This window comes from Antechinus flavipes, chromosome 4 (assembly GCF_016432865.1).
Source record: "Antechinus flavipes isolate AdamAnt ecotype Samford, QLD, Australia chromosome 4, AdamAnt_v2, whole genome shotgun sequence".
NCBI classification, from domain to species: Eukaryota; Metazoa; Chordata; class Mammalia; order Dasyuromorphia; family Dasyuridae; genus Antechinus; species Antechinus flavipes.
Window position 1 is genome coordinate 317,910,290 of NC_067401.1, and position 24,599 is coordinate 317,934,888.

Below are 24,599 nucleotides of genomic sequence, written 5' to 3' on the forward strand. Positions count from 1 at the left end.
CCTTCATAGTTTCTGAAATAATACTGAAAGTATTGAACCATTTTCATATAGCAATGTTTAATTTTTGTTTTCCTGCTAAGTATGGCATCAGTGAGGCTATTAAAAAAAAGAGAGAGAGAGATTGAATGACTATTAAAAAACAGCCCAACCAGTTATTGTAAGGGATCAGGACATAATTGGGATGAATTTGATCTTACTCTGAGGGTTCATAAACTCATAGATTGGAGCTTTGAATGAAAAATAAAGAAAATCATCCTTAATTGTGCCCCATTTTACTTGGCCATTGAAAGTTAGTGAATCAGGTCAATAGGCATTTGCATTCATACTACAAGTCAGGCACTATGCTAAGTGAATACAAATATTAGTTAAAAAAAAAAAAAACATCCTTGAGGAGCTTACATACTAATGGAGGAAGACAGCACAGAAAAGGGAACTGAAAGAGAGAGTGGGGAGAAGTTAGACAGTCTAGAGTTGAGCTATAAGAGGAATAAAGGATTGAGCATGGAGTTAGCTGCGATATTTCAAAATAGAGATTTCAAGAGGAATTTACCAATTAAGGCATGGTTGGGCCAGGGAGCAGTTTGGGGAAGGTGGTGGTTTGCAAGGGATCTTCCAGAGTGAGAAAACTCCTAGAGTGAAGGCATTTTCTAAAGTGAGAAGACTTTTCAAACCTGGAGAAGTTTAGAGAGGTAGGAACAGAGTTGAGAAGCTATTTCGTAATGTAAATGAGATTATGAATAATTGTTCTATTTCTACATAGAAACAATTTTTATAATCCCTTTATTTTGTATTCTTGAAATGAAACACACATATGTTGATATGTATTGTTGCTTTGGAAAAAGGATTTCATGCATTTCCAACATATTCATTTAAAAACAAAAGAAAAATCTAAACTAAATCATGATTTTAACACACCACTCTTTCTTGTATATACTCAGATATAGTCAGGTTCTCTTTTCCTAGGTAGAGCAGTAGATAGAATGCTGGAGCTTGAGTTGGAAAAACCTGAGTTCAAATCCCATATCAGATACTTTATACCTGCATAGATTTCTCTGCTCAGTTTCCTCATTTGTAAATGAAAATAATAATAGTCCCTACTTCCCAGAATTCTTGTAAGGATAAAAAAAAAAAACCTGCCTCATATACATAGCTAATGTAAATTAAAGTACAATAGTAATATATTTATTTAATGATTTATAACATGAAGCCTGTACTGAAAAGCAGCATTATATTGTTTAAAAAAAAAAGATACTAAACTGAAAATCTGACATTCTGGCCATGGTTTTGGCACTGATTAGCTTTGTGAGTTTGTTAAAATCATGAGGGCATTCATTTTCTTACATATATATATATATATATTAAAGGGTTAGGCTGAACAGTTTCTAAATTCTCTTCCATCCTTAAAGGCTCATAATCTTTTTATTTGTATACTCAAAAATTCATATCTACCTGAAATAATTTTGCTATAAGTAAAATTTTTGCATTAGTCTAAGACAATCCTTTCTTACTGGTAAATTGTATGTTAAAGAGACTAAATTGTGTTCAAGGCTAAGGAATTCATTGAATAAAGTCTGGCAAAAGTTAGAGAACTTAAACTGAGTCATAAAGAAAGAGTAGTATTAGGATAAGCAGTCAGGCAGGAGGCACAGACATTCTATTTCCAAGGAAATAGCATGAGTAAAAGCAAAGGAAAAAATGAACATGATATAATCATAGGACAATGAAAGACTAGTTTGACTCAATGTCATAGAACTCTGGGGAAGATTAAAGCATTACAGCTGACCTAAATCATAGAAAAATTGAAAGCCAAGCAAACAAATTTAGATGTGATTTAAGGTAGGAGACAGGGAAACGAGGGCTTTAGAACTGGAAAGAATTTATATATATATTTATTTTGTTTTGTTTCTTACTACCATGGAATCTTTTAATTTTAAGGATTAAGAAATTGCTATGAAGATAAATGGAAGAAAGACAATGACTTGGAATGAGTTATGAGGTGGAAACTCAATTTCCAGACAGTATACTTTAAGAAAATGGAGAGGGAGGCAAGGTTGGATTGGGGAGACAAGTGAGCCAAGAGAAATTCAAGAATTGGGAAGGATCTCAGAGATCATCTAGTTTAATTGGTCTTCAATTCAAGAATCTTTAAGCATATGTTGAATATTCATGACAAAAACAATTAAGCAAACCAAAAAGTGGTCCCTGATTTCAAGACATGAATCTCTTTTCCAATATCTAGAATCATTGTTCAGCTATATTCTGCTCATTGGCCAATTTATTCCCTTCTAATTTAGCCCTTTTTGAGATCTGGTGATAGAGATGTGGGTATTTAGGTAATTTGTCCTTCCAAATATTTCTTTGCAGCTTCCACACACGGTAGAAAAATTGGGAAGTTCTGCCCTCTGGTGTCAACAAGAACAAATCTAAATCTGTCTAGCCTTACAAAAACTGGAAGGCAATCATATTCTTCTTCTCTTCTACAAATTCCAGGAATTAAGTCCTCTATTCTCCAGCCTCCAAAATTGTGGTTCTTTCAGCTGTTCCTGATGTAGTCTTTAGTTCTCTCACTATTCTGATTGTACTGTTTTCCATACACTACAGTTTATCAATAAAAAAGACATTAGAAAACTTGTTTTGTTCAAAATTGAACACAACAGTGGCAGAGAAAATAAGTCATGTTCCTGAAAGAGTTAGATAAGGTGAATGTGAACAAATTAAAAACTAATTTGGGATATTTTAAGGTATAGGTCACAGAGCACTCAGCCTGCAGTCTGGAATATCTAAATTCAACTACAGCCCTCAGACACTTGCTAGCTATATATATGACTCTGCACAGTTCACTTAACAAACTCTGTCTGCCTTAATTTTCTAATCTATAATATGGGAATAACAATACCTCCCTCAAAGTATTGTTGTGAGTATTAAATGAGATGATTGTTTTGCTGTTATTGTGGTTTTTATTGTTTTTTATTGTTATTTTCCAATAACATGTAAAAAATTAAAAATCATTTTTAAACTTCGGAGTTTCAAATACTCTCTCTTGTACATCTCCAATTCTCTTTGAGAAGGAAGCATTTTGATTTTGATTTTGATTTTATATATATATATATATATTATATATATATATATATATATATATATAGTCACATAAAACATTTCCATATTACTCATGTTGAAAAAAAAGACTAAAAAATGTAAAAAATAAAGAATCTTAAAATACATGCTTCTATCTTCATTGGGAGATCTTTAGTTCTCCTTCTGGATGTGGATAGTATTTTTCACCAAGGGTCCTTTGAAATTGTCTTGGATCTTTGGATGAGTTCATATAAATATTCCCAAGTATCATTTCAAGTAGCAATCATTTCTGAAACTATCCTGCTCAACATTTCTTAAATTTAATAATATTCCATCATGGTCATACACCACAACCCCAATGGATGTGCATCCCCTTGATTTCCAATTCTATGCTAACACACACACACACACACACAAAGTTGTTGTAAATATTATTGTGCAAAAAATGGTCCTTTTCCTTTTCCTTTGATCTCTTTGCCTTTTTTATTTCATCTGAGGCACAATAAATTCTGCTTTTTTTTTTTTTTTTACTCTGTGTGTAGTTCTATTTCCAGCATGTGTCTTGTAAACAAAATGTTGGATTCCAATTTTATTCCATTCTTCTATTTTCCATCCTATTTCCTTCTGTTTATCCTTCTTTCTCTTTTTTTCAAGTTACTTCTCTAAAGTCTGTTTTGCTTCTGACCACTGCTTTCTATTACCTATCTTTCCTTTTATGACCTCTTTATTTCTTATCTCTCTCCTATTTTCCTGTAGAGTAAAATAGATTTCTACCCAACTGAGTCTATATACTATTCCCTTTCAGAGTCAATTCTGCTGAGGTAAAATTCACACATTGTCTACTATTTCCCTTCATTTCCCCATCCATTGTAAAATTTTTTTCCTTGTGTGCTTTTTTTAATGAGATTATATTTCCTATTTTCTTCTTCCCTCTCCATTTTTCCAGAGCATCTCTCTTTCTCACCTATTTACTTTTTTTACATCATTCCAACAGAATCAACTCACTCCTGCACTTTCTTTCTATGTAGAATTTTTCTAATGTCCTAATGATTAAAAAGTTCTTAGAAAATGCATGTTACCATATATTTTAACATATTTAACATGTATTGAACTGCCTGCCATCTAGCAGAAGGGAATCAGGGGAAGAAGCAGAAAATTTGGAACAGAAGGTTTTGCAAGGGTCAATGTTGAAAAAATTACCCATTCATATGTTTTGTAAATAAAAAGCTATAATAATAATAATAAAAAAAAGAAAATGCATGTTATCTTCTCATATAGAACAGTATATAAATTAATCTTTGTTTCATTGTTTCTTTGTGTCTCATGGAGTCATTGACTTCCAATTTCCCTATTCTAATTTTAAAAAAAAATTATTTTCTTCAGTGAACTTTTGTATTTTCTTTTTGTTTCCATTTGGCCAATTCTGTTGCTGTTTTTATCTTCATTGCCTACTCTCACCACTGTTTTCTTTTTTTTTTTTTTCCATCATGTGGAGCCAGCTTCTTCTCTTTATTTGAGGGATTTAAAAAAAAAAAAAAAAAAGAAGTTATCTTCATTTTCTGGTTCCTAGCTTAGGCTAGTCCATTTTGAATTGCAAATGATGGAAGATGTTCAATTCCAGATAAAAGCTTTTATTAGAGCATAAAAAATTAAAAATTAAGCATTCTATTTCTAGTTTCTAAGAATAAAACAGTGATGATTTTTAAAATTTCTATTAATTTTTTTAAATAAATAGATAAATTTCAATCTCTGCCTCTTTTCTTCCTCTCTAAAATGGCAATAGAAAAAGTAAAATAAAATAAAATGGCAATAGTATACATTTCTTAATATTATTGGGAAAACAAATGAGATGATATTTGTTAAAAAAAAAAACTTTAAAATGTTAAAGCTCAGTAAACTAGTCAATAATAATAATAAATATGAGCTAACAGAATATCTGTTTTTTAAAGAAAAAAAAAACAACAACAACCACCACCAGAGGAGAGGTTACTGTAAATTAAAAAATCTAACACTTCAAAAGCCTTCTATTAACTTAATAGAAGACCAATTTAACTTAATCAAATATCTGAAACATAAGCAGTTATAACATTTCTCTGTATCTGATTTAGACAATTAGGTGGAACAGTGCATAGAGCACTGGACTCAGAATCAGGAAGACTCGTTTTCATGAGTTCAAATCTAGTCTCAGGCACATATTAATTGTTCAGCCATAAGCAAGTCATTTAACTCTGTTTGTCTCAGTTCCTCATCCATAAAATAATCAGAGAAAAAAATGGCAAGCTATTTTAGTATCTTTGCTAAGAGCTACCTCCCCCCCAAAAGTCATGAATCTAAAATAACTGAACAACAGCAATAAAATTCTATCTTAATTCAAACTAGTCACTACCTATGTATTGCAAGATCAAAAGCCCTACACAGTATTCTTTAATGAAAAGATGCCTCATTTGTGAGCATATGAATTATTTGCAGGAAGATTTTCATTCTATTATTTTTCTTCAATTTTCCATTGATCGACTAGGGAAAAAAACTGTCTCTGTCTCTATCTCTTGTCTATCTGTTTCTTGTACATGCGCATGCACGTGCGCGCACACACACACACACACACACACACACACACACACACACCTGTTTCCCTCTTAAATAAGAGTACCTGAAAATAACATTCTTTTCACTACATTAAATATTTCTTCAGTAAACATAAGCATAAGCCCATTCATTCTTTTCACTACATTATTAAGTATTTCTTCAGTAAACATAAGCATAAGCCCATTCACTCTAACAAAATTTCTGAATTATTTTCATCAAAGTTAATAAAGTTTTATATTCAAGGAGACTTATAATGAGTAGTTTTTAGCTTTATAAATATGAGTACTTAAACTTAAGAATATTATTTGTCTCTACAAAAATGTTAGCAGTTGGAAAACATATCAATTTATGCAATATTTTAAAACTTTATTGGCAGTGAGATTAAAGTGTGAACATCCAAAGAATCCTCTCACCTTGTATCCTATAGACAATATCAGTCTTTCAGGTTGGCATCTATACTCTGCAGACAAAAGATAGAGAGGAACCCTTTATATAATAATAATGACTCCATCTTGTGACTTAAAGCTTAGATCAAATACATACATCTATACATATTTATGTACATGTGCATATATGTATTGCAAAATACCATTAAAATAAAAATTAGATACAAGATATAACATTTTTCCAAAACTTTCTTTGTAACTTTATTTTTTTCATCTGTTCTCAAGTCCCCAATCATGTCTCAAAGATACTATAAATGGGATTAATGTATTACTGACTTTAAACGGTGCCCTCCAGGCAGAAAACACTATGATAATTAAATCCTTGGGTATTTATGGTCCCTCCACTCTTACCTGCCCTTCTTTTAGCTTGGCAGTTGAAAAGATTCCCTAAGCTTCAGCCTGCCTTCCACCTGCCAGTACCTAGTAGACATGAGGGAGCCAGTAAGTACCAGGTGGGAGAGTTTTGAATTGCACTCTCTACACACTGTGAGTAGATTGGCGGTAATTTTCCAATTGAATATTTATATCAGACTCATTTCATCTTGCTCTTTGGAAATGATATCAGAGCTGGGCTCCTGTTGATTTCAGAGAGGAACTTTGTACTTGGATTAACTCCGTAGGTTATTAAGCCAGATGAGAAGTGGACCTGGAGTCCCTATCACAAAGATGCCAGGCTGACTTTAATTTTTTTTTTTCCATAGTAACTATCAAGTGTTTTAAGGTCATAAAGAATGAAGTTACAGGGGAGTTCCCAGATCTCTGTTGGCATTGCTTATCATATGAAATATAACACAATCATAACTCTTGCTTCCTGGTGGGTTGGTATGTCAAATGTTTGTATTTGTATTCACACACGACTCTCGTTGGTGTCTTGTTGTCTTTTCCACATCTTTTTTCACAGAGGTTTTATTTTTGCTTCCTAATGCCAAACACTTATCACAGTGCTCACTCATCACATTTCACACACTGATCCCTACTGGCAGGTGATAACTTCCTTGCACTTAATGTGAATGGGTTGAATAACCCCATAAAGAGACAGAATGTCTTGGCATATAAAAGAATGGAATACAACATGACTATTTGTGGATGAAACCCATTTGTCAGCAAATTGAATTCTATAAATTGGAGGAGTATGAGTGGGCCTGTCAGTGGGCTTTTTAAAAACATGTCAGGCTAGTACCAGATCAGGAACTTGAATTCACATTTCTTTATTTATTATCTAGAGTGTTATTTTTAATAATAATAATAAATTAAAAACCTATGATTTATATAAAAATACATAGGAAAATGTCCATTTTCATCATTATTAAGATGTTTACTGTACTTTACTTCTGCATAAAATATATTACTATGCATCTTTTTTTTTTGTTGTTTTTGTAAAGGTTCTAAACATGTTATTAGTAGTATAAAGAGTTCTTTCGTTCTGACTGGTGCTAGTAGGAATTCCCTATTACAGAATACTCATCTTTACATTCATTCAATTTTTTAAAAAATTAGTCCATATTGTGGAATTTCCTAAAAGATAGGAGTACCAAAAATCTTTTTGGCATAACAGAGAACATAAAATAATTTCATTGGTATGATCCATTTACCTTCTTGTTAGTTAGAGAATTATAGTTCTCTGCTTCATCAGCTTTAGGTCTGCTTCCCTCAGCTTCCCTCAGCTTCTTCTGTGTGAAATGGGGATAATAATAACTTTTGGGAAGATGAAAAAACATTTGTAAAAGGCTAATCATTAAAGGATAATGACCAAATAACTAGAGGTGATTGACCCATTTACATAATTTTGTGAACACTGTTTCTTATTGGATGAGCTCTTATCTAGTTCATTTTCATTATCACAAAAAATTGAGAAGAAACTAACAGAGCCCAAATTCAGTGAAAGAAATTGAAATTAGAGAATCACTGTTGGAACTTCATAGTTTCTTTGAATATTTCAAGAGTTAGGAGGATATTCTCTGCCTCAAAAGAGATCACAATTCCTCCCTGGCATGATAGATGATCTTTGAAAGTTTCTGCAGTTGTAAAATTCCTCTCCCTGTTCCGATGTGACACTTTAACCTTAGCTAGACTTCATTGTGAAGTAGTGAGGAGAGCGATGAATGTAGTGTCAGCAAGACCTGAGTTACAGGTTTAATTTGTTTCAATGCAATATCCTTCATGGACACCAATCTATGCCCCTTAATAATCTGTAGGTTGTGATTTTAGCCTTTATCCAGGATTTAGTAATAACTGATTAATCTTTACCCCATCAGTGGTAGAAGATAACTACCAAGACCATGTTACCATTAGCATTCAACAAGCAGTTACACCAATATGGGAATGAAAAATTAATAGACTTTTGTGATGTTGTCTGTGTCCCATTTACAGGGTGAAACAGGAAGAGGTAATACATTTTGCATATCCTAGGAAACAGATCTTGCCTTTATGAAATTATTGCCCTTGCCAAGATTCTTCTCTGTCTCTATAGATGAGACACATAGATATGCCCGAATACACATGCGCACAATACATATACACATACAAACATACATGTTTGCTTCTTTTCAAAGTCCTCCTCTTCTTCCCCATGTAGACTTTGTTCTGATATAGATTATAAGCAGGATTAGTGCATGAATGATTAGTGCATTTGTATTTTAAAGACTAAATTGCACTTTATCTTTTCGAGGGAGAAAGGGATCTTTTTAATGTATAAAATGAAATTACTATATTTAACAAAGAAGTGTTATTCTTTCCAATTTGGAGGCAATTTTCCTTATAAAATTGATAAAATTTAATCATATGCATTTGATATTCTAATTTCATTGATATAGAGAATTTTAAGTGAAAAAATTTCGTGTAGCACTACAAATCAGCAAATATACTTCAATTTAAAATCTTAGAGAGTTGCCTGGGGCACTGAGAGGTTAAAAGGCTTAAACAACCATTATTTCTCACTGACAAAAACTAAACACAGATCTTCATAAATCCCCAACATAGGCCAACCTATTATCTACTGTTGTACCATGCTACCTCTCACAGATCTGGACCAAAAGTGAATTTTTGTTTCATTCTTTAAGAATAGAAAGACGTTTCTTATTTAAAATATTTCTAGTATGAGTGGTGGTAAAGAAATTATAGTTTGAGCCACATCAGAATATTTTTTAAAAATACACTGATTTTAAAAAATTAATTTTAATCAAATTTCAATTTTCATATGGCTTATTATTCCTGTTCCTAGTAACAGTCCCAATAACTAACATAGTAACTGACCACATGTCTCAGTAGAAATAACATGTATAAGTTATTGAAGAATAATTGCTGAGATTTCAACTTTTTACTGTGCTGCTTCCTGCTCTAACAGGTCTATGGAAATGCAGGACCTAGCAAGTCCTCATACTCTTGTTGGAAGTAGTGATACTCCTGGTAGCTCCAAACTGGACAAATCTAATCTCAGCAACACATCAGTTACAACAAATGGGACAGGAGGTAAGTATACTACCCAGAAGATGGAAAGAATATAAATTTTCATGCTTAGTGTTAGAGGTGCTAATAAATGAGCAAAGATCCTCTTAATTAACACCATGTCTCCTTAATATGTACAAATATATATTTAGCAAGTATATGATTTATTATTAGGTCAGCTCTATTTCTATTATTTTATCATCTAAAATTGGAAACATTTAAGGAGAAAAAAGACTGATTCTACTTTTGAGAACAGCATATTGCTAAGGGTTCATGCTTCTTTGTCCTTTTTGTCTCCAAAGTGTTCACTCAAGGATGAGCAAAAAGAGTCTTATACATTGATTTCTGAAGGAATGAACTGATCATGCATTCAAAGCATCAGAGCATGACTGAGCTCTGGCTCGAATTTAGTAATTTAAAAATTATTTTAAAAGTTTAAAGTCAAATATAAAACTACCAAGAAATTGACAACTAGTTTTGAAAGTGATAGAAGTGGAAAACATTAAAAACAGGTGTTCAAAATTTTATTTTTAAAGGAAAAAGTTATTTGTTAGTTCAAAATGGAAGTGATATACTTTTTTAGATATATTCTACATTTTTCCATATTCTATATTTTCTTTAGATATGTTTTCTTTATAAATATTTAGATCTATGTTAGAACATATGTTATAAACAACATATAAATAATTGTTACAATAAGTTTGAAATTCAAACTACTCTGAACAAGAAACTATTAGAAGTGATCAGATGTAGATATTTGTCACAAAATATATTTTTTAATTTAATTATTAGTTATCAGTATATTAAACTATTCTAACTCATGGATGGGTAATAGGGGGAAAAACCAGAGTCTACATAGATTCAATTTTCAGATAACTTTCATGTGAAGTTGTGCACATTATAAATTTTTTGAATGAAAAACTTTTCTATTAAACTCTTTGTAGCTTAGCTTTTTTAAACTTTTTTATAGACGACCATTCATCGCTCCATATGTGCACATAATTCTAGTTAAAATCAACGGATTTTTATGTTCACATGAGAAGAAAAGACTAGGCCATTTAGGGATGACTTTTAGATAAAGTATGTTTGCCTTTAAAACTCAAATCAAGTATAAATATAAGGATTAAAAGATTCAAAACTCTGGAAACTTACTTTCAAGGACAATAATAATCATGTACATATATTTTACTTGAATAAAATAAACCATATAAAATAATATTCATAAAAGTTAAAAAACTTGGCTCAAAGTGCAAAAACACTTACAAGCATTGAAGATTATTCATAGACACTGAGCAGGCCTTCAAACAATGACCCATTATATACCGTTCCTGTTCTCAGGAGACACCATGACTGTTTTAAATACTGCAGACTGGTTGCTGAGTTGCAACACTCCTTCTTCTGCAACAAGTATGAGAGACCATGGTACACTGCATGTGTGTGTCTGTGTGGGTTTGCCCTTATTGTTTATGTCCTTGTTCTGTTCTATGGTTTGTGCCACTGCTATATATTTCATTGCTTCTAAAAAAGAAACAGGAAAAATAAATATGCTTTTTGCTTAACAGTTCCCAAATGGTAGGTTATTTTTTCTGTCTTACAATTAACATTTGTTAAGTAAAAAGTTTTCAAAATTGGAGGGCCTTCAAAGAGTGACTTTTGGAGATATACATGCATATTCAGCTAGTTGAAATAAGCTACCCAGTTACTAATCAATTAAAATAAGTGATTTTTTTAAGAGTGGGAGGGAAGAGCATGATTTTAAACTTTAAACATTCCTAATGAAATATTACAGTCAATTTAGAATGCCAAAAAGCTTCTGAAATAAAATAACATTTTTGCTATGACTTATGAAATCCTTCAGATGCAAATATAATCCATTAATTAGGTTGTATGGCATGAAAGTCATTTCAATCCTCTCTGAGTCTTTGTGATCCCATTTGGAGTTTTCTTGGCAAAGATACTGAGGTGGTTTGCCATTTCCTTTTTCAGCTTATTTGACAGAAGAGGAAATGAAGGCAAACAGGGTTAAGTGACTTACCCAAAGTCACACAGCTAATAAAGGCCTGAAGTCAGATTTGAACTCAGGAAAATTATTCTTCCTAAATCTAGGTTTGGTGCTCTGTGCCAACTAGCTGTCCTGCACGGGTTCATAATGATGCCATCTTTGGGAACTCTCTTGAAAATTGGGGGGGGAAAGAGTTGTATATATTGAAAACTGAGTTCATCAGTATTTGGATTTGACTCAGTTTTTGCAGTGAGAAGGGGCTTAGTTTTGTCTAGACTTCAGCAAAATGTCAGTGATTTCTTGATTAGTTTTTATAATAGTATTGTAAACTCAATCAACTATGTTTTTTCTTAGTGTTTTTTATTCTCATTAAATTTTTGCTAAAATAATAATTCTGACTATTTATTGAACAGAATAGCAATAGACCTAGAGGAAGCTTGATGTATTGATCTGAATTGGTACAGAGAGTTTCCTCAGTAGGAGTCCCCTATAGCAAGGAAATAATGGATTTGGCTAATGAATCATAATAATGGGATTTTGCTCATTTTTTGCTGCATTCTTATATATGTAATAAGCTAAATTCAGTCTTAAGGTATTTTTTACTACAGAAATGAGCTATTTAAAGTGTTAATTTAACTTAATTATTGACCTAGCAATAAGTGAAAGATGATAGAGAGAATTGGTCTCAAGGTATTTCTTTTAAATTACATGGAATTTTTTTCAATTTTCATAACATAGTTATAAGTTGTATTTTGCTAATTTATATGGCTGTATCCTATTTTTGAAGTGAGAAATATATTGTTATTCCAATACTCTCTATATTTTAAATTTTCTTAAAATTCTTATAAACAACACTTGTTTTTTTTTCAATGTAAAGTCATCAACTCATAGCTGTCAAAGATTATTAACAAAAATGTCAGTTTTCATATATTATAAAAATAATCTTTATCTTAAATATCTATATAACATACACAATTATCAAGAAAAATGCTAAGGATGCATTATACCAAAATTACAATATGAAATCCAAAATATGAAACTTTTTTTTATGAAATCTTAATGTTTTATGTATACAATGTCTCCATAAGAGTTTGGGACATAATTTTTCCACTTCAGTAAAATATTTCAAATATTTGTAGTTCTCAAGTTAACATAACTTTTGAATATGGAAAGCAATGGAAGCAGCAGAGTGACACAATAGCTAGAGTTCTGGGTTTGGAGCCATTAAGACTTGAATTTAAAAATAGTCTTAGACAATTACTAACTATGCAAATTCTTTAATCTCTAAGTTTCTTCAACTGCAAAATGGGGATAATTATAGCATCTACTTTTGAGGGGTATTGAGTGGATAAGATATTATTGTAAAGTGTTTAGCAGTGCTTAGCACATAATGCATGCTATATAAATGCTAGTTAGCGTTATTCTTATTGGAAAGTTTAAAATAAGACTGTCTATTGGTAAAGTTTTAGAATGTGAATTGAAAATATTTTCAGTAATTTTATTCTATTGCCATTGGAATTGTAAATGTATAAAAGTGCCCAATTATACAACTTATAACTTTGTTATGAAAATTGAAAAAAAAAATCATGTAACTTAAAAGAAATACCTTGAGACCAATTCTCTCTATCATCTTTCACTTATTGCTAGGTCAATAATTAAGTTAAATTAACACTTTAAATAGCTCATTTCTGTAGGAAAAATACCTTAAGACTGAATTTACCTTATTATATATATAAGAATCTGAATTTCCTCAACCATAGTCATCAAGGATATATCCAAAAAAAATTGAATTACTTTTTAGAGTATTTTTTTTACTCTAGTTTACTAGAGTAAAAAGTAAACTTTTTAGAAAGTTACTCTTTGTCAATATTTTTTTATTGATGAGTTTTTCTCAAGAATGCAAATATATAGTAGCAATTATTTTCATGAGACAAATTTTTATTTTCCTGTGAGAAATCTATTATTTGGGAAAGAGACATATCAAAATTTTACAAAGACCAAACTTGGATTGGTTTTGTATACATTTTCTGACTTGATTATACATAATCCAAGAGAAATAGACTGCTTTGAATTTTAGCATTCAAGGAGATCTCTCGAATGTATTTTTTTCCCCTGGGAGAAAATCATGTATTGTACACAGTAGGCTCTTAGATGTTTACTGAATTGAATTCAAATCTAAGAATAGTTGATTCAATGGTATTAAAATTAAAGAAACTCTTAATTCTCTTCATACAAATGTCACTTATGACTCATAATTTTTCTCATCATTTAGAATAGTGTGCCAAATTAAAAACTTTTTGGTTATTTTTGGAAATAAATAAATGAATATCAAAAAAAAATGTATTTTTCAGCAAAACATATGACTTAGAAAAAAAAAATTCTAGGCTCATCCATTTATTAAGACCATTCATAGCATACAGAAATGTTGTTTATGACCTTGATTTAGTATTGCATAGTATAGCTAACCATTCTGACCCAGCTGTCTTTAGAATCTTCTTCAGAACAAAGACTTCTAGGTATTACACATTGTGATTTTATGATATGGAGAGATGTCTAGTGGGAAATTTATATAGGGACTAATCCAATCATTTTGAAATCTCTGTCCAATTTAATCCTTGGTCTCTAGAGATGCAAAACTAAAATGTAAATAAATGAATCCAAATGTAGGATTACAGTATCCAGGACAAGCATTTTTCGAAGATAAAGAAAGTTGTCTTTGCAGTTCATTCATCTCAAAAGACAACCTAAGCAGATTGTGGTCAAGAAAGAATTACAGGTCTAAAGTAGATTTCAAGGAAGAGGAAGAAAATACAAAATGATCAGTTTAGTAGTTGCTAAGAGATAGCAAAACAGACAGATACAATGTTAACTAAGTCTACAGATTTAATAATTGCTCCCTCCTACTATCTCTGATTATATTAAGTAGGTTTGACTAATTCATTCTTATATGATCTAGATGCTCATTCATATTAGGTAATTTGTCATAAATGGGAGATGGTTGACCAAAAATGTGGTAGAAATTGACAGCTAAAGTTTTGTATATATTATATTGGTATATACAACCACTTCTTCCTATCTTATAACTTCCTCAGAAATCATGGTGATGAGTTACTTTTTTAATTGATCATTTTCATCATGTAAAAAATTTAGCCCCAAAATCACAGTACACAAATATCAATCTGATGAATTTAGTAACATGTTTCTAATAAGTTATATCTGGAAAATGTTTCAAATTTAGTATAAGTTAAATATTCTATTTCCAAGACTTACAAAACAATGTATATTTAATAAATAAAAATATGAAAAATATTAATAAATTGTTTCTTGTTGCTAAACATTAAGTGATAGGGATACAAATTCAAAAAAATGATAATCTGAACTAAAGAAACTTACATTCTGATAGAGAGAAAAATCCATATAAAGGAGTGGTATCCAGGGAGCAATATTTTGGTCTCAAGGTTAAAGAGAAGATAAATGAAGTCATAAGGAATCATAGGGCAATAGACTGATAGACTTTTTCCAAAAACAATAACAGTGCTGATGTGATTATAGGATTTGAATACTTATCAAGCTTTGGAGAAAAAACAGAGGAAATATATACATTAAGAAAATTTATAGAAAAGGTTGAATGAAAGAAAATTCATAAATATAATTTTGAGTTACCTTTAATAAAAATGAGTTGTTTAGAAGATTTCTGTTTTCCTTAAATTATTTTGCTTCTCTTTATATTTACAATTGATGAAAAATTATTAGCATTACTTTGTTATCACCGCTTGATGCCATAAGTATAAACCTAATTTATATTCTATTGTTTTACAAATAATCCAGTTAATGAAGGATAGTACAACTTAATCATTGTCTTTTCCCATTTTCTTTACAAAACAAATTATCCATTATCTATATGCAGATAATACCCACATCTGTATTTCAGCCCTAATCTCTTTGGTGAATTTCAGTCCCACACAACCATCTTTTGGATATTTCAAAATGGATGCCATTTTGGCATTTAAAATTTAATGTGTTCAAAGGAGGACTCCTTATCTTGCCCTGCAAACACTTTCCTTTCCCCAACTTTATTGTTATTTATTATTGTTAAGGCCACCACCATTTTTCTAGTCATTGGTACATAGAATCTTGATATCATCCTTATTACCTCATGCCTGGACTATTATGATACTCTAATCCCTCTCCCTCTCTTCTCCCACCATATACTTTTTGATCTAGATACACTGGCCTAGTTAGTGATCTCCACACATAGCACTTGATCCTTCCATTTTATGTTCCTTATGTATGGAGTATTTTCTCCTTCATTTCTAACTACTAGGCTGTTTGGTTTCCTTCAAGAAAGATTATAGTCCAGTGTCTCTTTAAGAGAAATGTTATGCTTTCTTCCTCCTTCCCAAATGAGTTTCTTCTGAGGTTGCCTAATATTTATACAGTTTTTATCTTGTATGTGTGTGTGTGTGTGTATCTGTGTACTTTTTTATATGCTCTCTCTTCCCCATTAGAATATAAGCACCCTGAGAAGAAGTATCACACTGCTGTCTTTCTTTGTATTCTCAAGTGTTTAATGTAGGGCCTGGAATAAAGATAGTGCTTAACAAATGCTTGTTGACTGTCTGAAGGACTGATTATTCAAGTATATGTATATGTATATATATATATATTATATATATATATATATATACACACAGATACACAGATACACATACACAGAGGTATGTGAATGGATGAATGGATGGATGTGGTGTCTCTGGCCTACCATCCCAGGGTCACATAGGATACATCTTCTCCTTAGTGCCTAAGTGTAACTTAAGAGGATGAAGGTAAGAGTATCTCTTCTCTAATATTGTTGGCTGAAGTTCCCACAATTCATATTTTTCTCACTGTTGTCAGTGAATAGCATAGCAGTTTCATTTAACAATTTATATTCACTTTCAGAAAGGGCTATTTATTTCAAAGATAATAATAGAATTATAAATAGAAGTATAATAGAAGTATATTAGTAATAGAAGTATAAATGTTTCCCCCCAACATCTTAGGGACACTTTTTTGTTGTTGTTGCTGAGACAGTTGGAGTTAAGTGACTGGCCTAGGGTCATTTTTTATAAAGCTTTTTATTTTCAAAACATGCATGGATAATTTGACAATATTGGCCCTTGTGTTTCAAATTTTCTCCTCCTTCCCCCCACCCCCTCCCCTAGATGATAAGCAATCCAGTATAAGTTAAACATGTTAAAATATATGTTAAATCCAATATGTATAAATAGATTTATACAATTATCTTGCTGCACAAGAAAAATCAGATCAAAAAAAAAAAAAGAAAGAAAGTAAATGAGTAAGCAAACAAATGCATGTGAACAACAACAAAAAGAGTGAGAATGTTATGTTGTGATCCTCATCAGTTCATCAGGGACATATTTTCACTTATACCATCATCTTAGTCTCTTGGAAGAATAAACTCAAACTTAGTTCAATTCTTAAATGGAATTAGTCTACCAAATTCATGTACAAAAAATACAAGTGCTATTAAATAAGTCTTCATCTCAGCCACTGCTGTGTGAGTGTGAGACTGTTACTTATGTTGCACAGTCTCTCAAATATTTCTATTCTATATCATCAGAACTTTTCCAGAAGCATGATCTCTTACCTCTCCCACATGAAGAATTTTCATAAGATGTGTATGCTTATACTGTATACACATACAGCATGTGTATCTCCCATTGTCAGTATCTTTATGTGGTTGATATATGCAAATATATACATAAAGACACATCCTTGTAAGTATATATATAAAAATAATATTTATTTATTTATATTCACAAATCTACAGATGTGATATATACCTATAAATATATATATACACACACAAACACACATACATACAGAGTTCCTTCCCCACTATCTCCACTAAATAAATCTTCTGTTTTGAATAGTAACCCTATTATCTTGAAAATACAATATAACTTATACAATATAATAAATTCACACCCATACACATACATACACTCTCACACTCCTGATATATTATAAGTCAATATAGACCATAATATATGTGATGGTTTTGGACTAGATTTCAGTTTCCATGTATTAAAGAAAATGGTAGAATTAGATGATCTCTGTCTAGTCTTATAATTCTGTTAAATTTCATATAACAAACCAATAGCTGCAACTTAAAATATTTTGATACTTTTGAAATACATATACACACATTTCAATAGAATGAATGTATCTTAGTGTTTTGCTGCTTAAAATTATATTCCCAGGCACAGTTTATCCCCTGTAATAATGAATCTTCTTTGGCCAAAAGCAATTTATTATATATAAACTTGATTATTTGGAAGAGATGCCTTGAAACTAATTTGAATATATGGGTTATGCACACTTAAGAAAGGAAATATTAAAAAAATCTACTCTTGGTATTTTTAAGTCTGTAAAAGGATAAGATAAGCCCAAAAAATGAGACTGATTACCATAAGTATTTTTTGTTCCTCATACTTTCAAATGAGCACAAATGGTATAAGTGGAACATATATTATCAATAGCTCTTTCCTTGGGCTTTTTATTTCTTCAGAAAATAAGAAACATTAATTCTTGCTAATGCCCATTTGAAAAAGCAAAGAATCGCTATCCTTTTCATATAAATATATCATAAAGCTTTGTCTTAATCCAAAGAGGATCAAATTTTTAAATTCCTAGATAACATTTCTTGATCAGATTTTGCTGATCACATATGGTACTTTTTTGTTACAAATATCAAAAGTTAAAGAATGTGTTGAATCAAGAAGCAATTCTATCTGTGTATTCTTCTGTACAAATACACAAAATTAGTCAGGAAATGCTAGTGAGAGGTCCCATTATTTAGGATCACATCTAAACTGTTAGTTGATCTGAGTACCTCTTAAACATTATCAAAATTATCAAAAAAAAAAGTTATCTAAAAAATCAAATGTATTTTTAATATGTAACAATTTTGTGATAAAAGTTTTTTCTGATCATGTATTTTGTGTTTCCATCATTAATGAATCTTTAATCAGGATGAAAAAGCGTCATTATCCTCTAAAATATAAAACTCTGTTGTTCCCAAAAATTGTGTCCCTGTACTGATAGAGAAAAAAAAAGAAAAGGAAAGAAAAGAAAATCCTTGTCTTTAAGCATCTTGTATTTTATTAGGGAGGACAAAATATAAAAAGAAACTAGAAAAAAATGAGAAGAAAAGAAGGTAGAGCCCTGAAATGAAAGAATGACTGACTTGGGTTCTGAGAAAAATCATTCAGTTAGAAAAAGATCAAAATTTTCTATAAGTTCTTTGTAGCACTCCAAATACAGATTTTTTTTTATACCTAACTAAATATTGTTCTGATTAGTTCTGATTCTTTGGAAGGATTGCTTAATTACTGCTGTGTATTTCCCATTATGATTACTAATCTAATAGAACAACATTATTAATAATATGCTCAGTCTATGGTCAGTTATGACAACTTGCATGTTTTCTTTTTCTACATATTTTGTCATATTCACCTATTTCTTATCTTGCATTTCCACAGTTTATTGCTGTTGCATTTTGTGACACAATGATCTCAAGGGATGTTAAATGGGAAATAATTCACAAACAAATGTTTCTATCCTTTCTTCCTAATATTTTCCAAGATCTTTTCTATAATCAGAATCATTCTACTTCAACACAATGTATACATTGACTTTTAATACTTCTCTCCAATAAATACAACTGGTAGTCTTTACTTATATAAAAATTACATACCAGGATATATACAAATGCATATTGCATCTAAATATCACTATTTAGAATTTGTTATTAAATCATGTGGCTGCTTAGGCTCTGCTACAAACAGGAAATATATTGGTCTGATATGGAATATAATTTCTTATGTAATGCATTCACTAGTCCTCAATTCAATATTTTTCTATAGAATTGTTTTATTTTGTGCTTTTTAATGGGTTTATTAGAAAGATCAAGGAATGTGTTATGAATATTTTGATCATGAAAAAGATTATATAGAGAGAATGACCAAATAGTCCTTCATTCTTCTAACTACAAAATCAATATATCAGTGATTAACCTAAGGATTAGACCACATGTAATTTTTTGAAATTCAAAATATGTTGCCTTTTAAAGCCAGTTCTTGAAGAAATTAGTTTAGCCAGACTATTTTGAGTTAAATTCTCTTTATAAATACATATATTAGAACATGAATTAACAAGACCTTATCAAATTTTTAATTGTTTTTCCTTTGCATGTACATGCTAACTAGAAAAGCTTTCTGTCAAACTGGAATGAGGTCTTATGTAAAAAGTTTAGAAATAAAACTCATGTCTGCTTATTCTTCTACATAGTGTCTCTTCTTGCAGTCAAAACAGAGCCGATGAACAACAGTGAAACAACTACTACAACTGGAGATGGATCACTTGACACTTTTACTGGGTCAGGTAAAGCTTTAAACTCATGTGCTGTTATGTACACACTGGCATATTCATCAAATTATTTTTCATGAATAGGCCTCATAAATACAACAGTAGCTACAGCTGTTAAAATACTTGGAATTATAATTGTTACTTTTATAAAGAAAAAGAAAAAAGCTCTTCCCTTTTAAAGAGAAACCTAATAGTTAAAATTCCATGTTTTTAAGAATGATTTCTGGTTCTACAAAAAAAAAGTTTTTAATTGAAATAGAATTTTGTGTATTTTAGATAACTTTTTAAAACCAACATTGAAATTCATGGCAATGAAATAATCATAGGTGGCTTCAGGGATAATTATTTTACATAAAATGTAATTAATTTAATAAGTGGGTTGTGCCAGTCATAAACTTTATTCTGCCAGCATTGATAGTTCATAAAAAAATTGCCTTCTAACTATGACTCAAAATGTAACATTGTTCATTTGATTCTTTCTAAATAACCTCATTTCCTATGTAGATTTTTAAAAATTCTTCTTTGTAAGCAGCTGAGTGAAAAGTATTAAAGGTTAATGGACTGCAGGAAAGTACACATTGCTTGCATTAGAACATTAAATTGGATAGTGCTACCTTTAATATTAATGCATCAAGAAGAACAATAGTATAACTGTAAACATCAGTCCACTTTAAATGTAAATACTTTTGTAACTCCCGGTAGGTTAGCAAATAAGTTGTTTCAGTCAAGAGTTTTACAAAGAAAAGTTAAAATACTCTCTAGCTCATTTAATTGCTTCTGGAAGTAATGAATTTTTATATTGCCTAAGAAGGTGGATATTAACATATAAAATATTTAAAGTAATGGGATTTGTCTTGATAGTATGTAGGTGCAGTGTTTGTGTGTGTGTGTGTGTGTGTGTGTGTGTGTGTGTGTGTGTGTGTTTGTGCGCGTCGCGCCAGCTCAGTGGTTATACTTTTGGTTATGAAAACTTTGCTACTTCTTCAAATAAAAATCCTATTAATTTTTTTTCTAAATAGTAGATATAAATGGTATTCATCAAATTTCAGCATTAAAATAAATGGACAATTACTACACAAACTGATATTAATTGGTGATATAAGCACTATGAAAATCAGGCCTCCTGACTTTAGACCCAGTATTCTCACACAGTAGAGTATTCTACATAGCTAATATTAACTTGCTCAGAACACTGGATATGAAATTATGGAAACTTGAGGTCAGTCCTTCTTTCAACATTTACTAACTGTGAAATGGAGCAAGTCACTTAATCTCTACTTGGCTCAGTTTCCTTATTTGTAAAATGGGAATAATAATAGCACTTACCTCCTGTGGCTGTTGTGAGGAAGAAATGAGCTAATATTTATAAAGCACTTTGTAAACTTAAAGTACTATATAAATGTTAATTATTGCTTTTATTGTTAAGATTACAGAATAAAATTCTATGTCCTGAAAATGCTTTAAAAGTAGATTCCAGAAAATTAACTAAAATTTTGTAAAGACACAAAAATACAGCATTCATACAAATGGTATAAATTATATATCAATATGTGATGTTTTCTACCAGTCCAATAAGCAATTAATCTAGCATGTTCTATTACTTAAAATGTTCATTAATACATATCCCAACCAAACAAGTATATGTACAAATAACCTGAAGGAAAATAATAAAATTATAAAAGTGATGATATAATTAAATGAAATTTTAAATCAGTTAAGAGAATCTACAGCAAAAATCCTATAATAATTATCAAAATGGTTTCTATAAAAATTAACTAATCAACACACTCCTTTTATAAGTCAAAATTGGTGCTTAGGAAAGTTAGTAGTTAGTAGAAGATTAGTTGTGGATAATTTATTGAATATTAATTTATTGATGACTCAATAAGTGCTTATTATCAGCTTGCTGATAGTCCAATGGAAAAACCAAGTCTCCTGATTACTTATTAATTTCATAATTAATATCATTGTCATATAATTTTATTTAAAATTGTATTACAATGGTCAGATAAATATATATAGTCTGATGATGCATTAAAATATAATGGTTAGCTTATTTGACCTATTCTAGCTCTCAGTATATACTTCACCATTATAATTTGGTATCATAACACCAAGTTATTTAGCTATTTATTCTGACAATGATGATGATTCACTTACAAAGTATATTGCAAATTTGCAAATCATTTCCTTATAACAAATCCTTGAATTATCCTGTGTTATCCCCATTTTACTTATGAAGAAATTAAATCACAAAGGGATAAAATTTTTGATGGCCATTACCCTTTTAAATGATGGGGATAGAATTTACATAAATTTGAATTTGGAAGACATTTGCCTCCAAAGCTGAAGATGCTTTAGAGAATTTATTGAATTCATTTTCTAACTATATTAGTCAAGAGACTAGTTTATTCATTTTATTTGATAACAAGAAATGTCATTATTTTTTTAAAAAATTAAACAAGAAGACAATGTCCCAGGGTGAAAGGAAGTGAAAGGAAGTCTTAAAGTGATCATTATTGGTAGAATTATTTGAGTTCATCCTTAACTTTTTATACAACTTATTCAAACTGATTCTTAATTTGATAAATAAAAGAAACATCCCTATGATAATGTTAATCTTAGCACCTTGTATTAGTTATCTTTTTGTTTAAATGAAATAGAACAAAATATGTTTACTTTTTTAAAAGATTATATATGACATTTACCCACCTAATAAACACTTAAAATGCAAACATAATATTTTAAGTAAAGCAAAAGAAAAATTAACTATTCAGATCTCAAAAATTTGGTGATACTTTGTATATTTTAAGTTAGTTTATTTATAAGTAGGTCTACCCGTCAATTAATGAATAAGCATTTATTAATCACTTCCCATGGCTTCAGACACATTACTAAGTACTGGGGATGTAAAGAAGAAAAAGAAGTAAAGCCAACCTTTGCCTTCAATAAAGTTATATTTTGGTGAGGGGGAGTATGCATGTAAATTGATAATACAGATATTTATAGAGTAGATAAAAATAATTTTAGAAGAAAAGCATTAGTAAGTGAGGGTTCAGGAAAGAATTCTTATAGAAGATATTGTTTGATCTTAGCTTGATACTCCTATGGAAGCATTTTCAAGATGGTATCTAGATTCACAAATTAAAGGAAAGAAAAGTAGAGTTGATTTTAATTTCAATATATATGTAGGATTGCTGTGATATATGTCAATGTATATGTGTATGTGTGTATACACACAGAGAGACACATGTAGAAACATTACTGATGTCCAAGGTGGTTATTGTTGGGTTGTTTTTTATGTGTGTGTGGTTTTTTTTGAGGGAGGGAGCAGATCATTTAGCAGCTATTGTTAAATTTCTATCCATTCATCCTTTGCCATAAGTTTGTGATAAAAACTTTATATTTAGTTAAAAAATAACAGAAGCATAATTAGAGGAGGACTGAAATTCTCTCATATGGCTCAAATAAGCTAGACTTGAATTTTCCATGGCATAATATTATGTGATATTTACTAAGTTCCCACATTATGAAACACACAACTTTTAGTTCTTAATGAGGCTAATTGATTAACCTTAGCCATTTTAAGTGCTTAATAATCTAGAAGAACCTAAAAAAATGCAAATTTTTTTGGAATTTTTTTTTTGAATTTTGCATTTTGCATTTTATTTTGAATTGCATAAAAATAACTTAATTGTTATTTTTTGGTAAATTTGTTACTACTAAATCAAAATATCAATAACAAATGTTTATTTATTTTTCAAATCTGACTCAAGAGTTCTTGGAAAGATAGATTTTGTATCATTGCTTTAAAAACTATTTAAAATGTACTTTAAAGATTCAGAACACAAAGGTTAAAAAAATGATCTTAAACCTGTTAAATTTTGCGTGCTTATAAAGTAGTAGATCACAAGAGCCCTAATGATACTTGGATATAGTAATATATCATGTTTCATAAAATAGTTAGGAACCTAAACCTATTTGTCATTTAAACAATTCTGAAGGTTTGGTTCTGGTATTATTATGAACAACTTAGGAAGGATTTACTACTTTGAAGTATAACTATGATTGATTAGACTAAAGTAATTCCAGTGCTACACTGTGTACTACTTTAATCTTTTTGAAAAGTGAATGAACAGCAGATGGCCTAATAAAGACACTCTGTATGTTTGCCCAGTATGGATTTGCTCTGAAGGGATTGGTTCAACACTTTAGTGTACATATATTTGGAATACATCTGTCTTAGTCAAGACAGATGGCTAAAGGAAAGAAAAACTTCCAAACTGTTGGAATTTGTCCAGTTTGGGACAGATATAAATAAAATCTGACTGTCATACTTTAAGTTCTTGGAAAATAGGTAGAGATACCATGGTAAATATGTCTTTGCTATGTTGTTAGAAGTTGTACTTTTATTTTTTTAAATGTTACCTTTACTGTCACATTAAAATGTTATAAGTGTGCTTATAACTAAAGAATACTTTTCACTATCCTAAATTATCAATTCCTTATATAATGTATTAAAATGAAAAAAATTAAATTAAATATGACTAAATCAAAATTTGAACATTAAGAGCTTAACATTTATAAACTTAAATTTGGGGGAGGGAATTGGA

General features: G+C 30.3%; 1 protein-coding gene across 15 annotated transcripts in view; it reads left to right on the forward strand.

Annotated features, from left to right (window-relative positions):
• Nucleotides 1-24,599, forward strand: part of EYA4 (EYA transcriptional coactivator and phosphatase 4) — a 356,489-nt gene that overhangs the window by 264,686 nt on the left and 67,204 nt on the right. For 7 of the 15 annotated variants that reach the window (XM_051997772.1, XM_051997770.1, XM_051997775.1 and 4 more), the window contains 3 exons: nt 9,451-9,575; nt 10,890-10,973; nt 19,909-20,001. In XM_051997772.1, coding sequence (XP_051853732.1) covers nt 9,451-9,575; nt 10,890-10,973; nt 19,909-20,001 — 302 coding nt within the window. The remainder of the gene's footprint in view (nt 1-9,450; nt 9,576-10,889; nt 10,974-19,908; nt 20,002-24,599) is intronic. The other 8 variants (XM_051997785.1, XM_051997773.1, XM_051997780.1 and 5 more) reach the window with 5 other exon arrangements.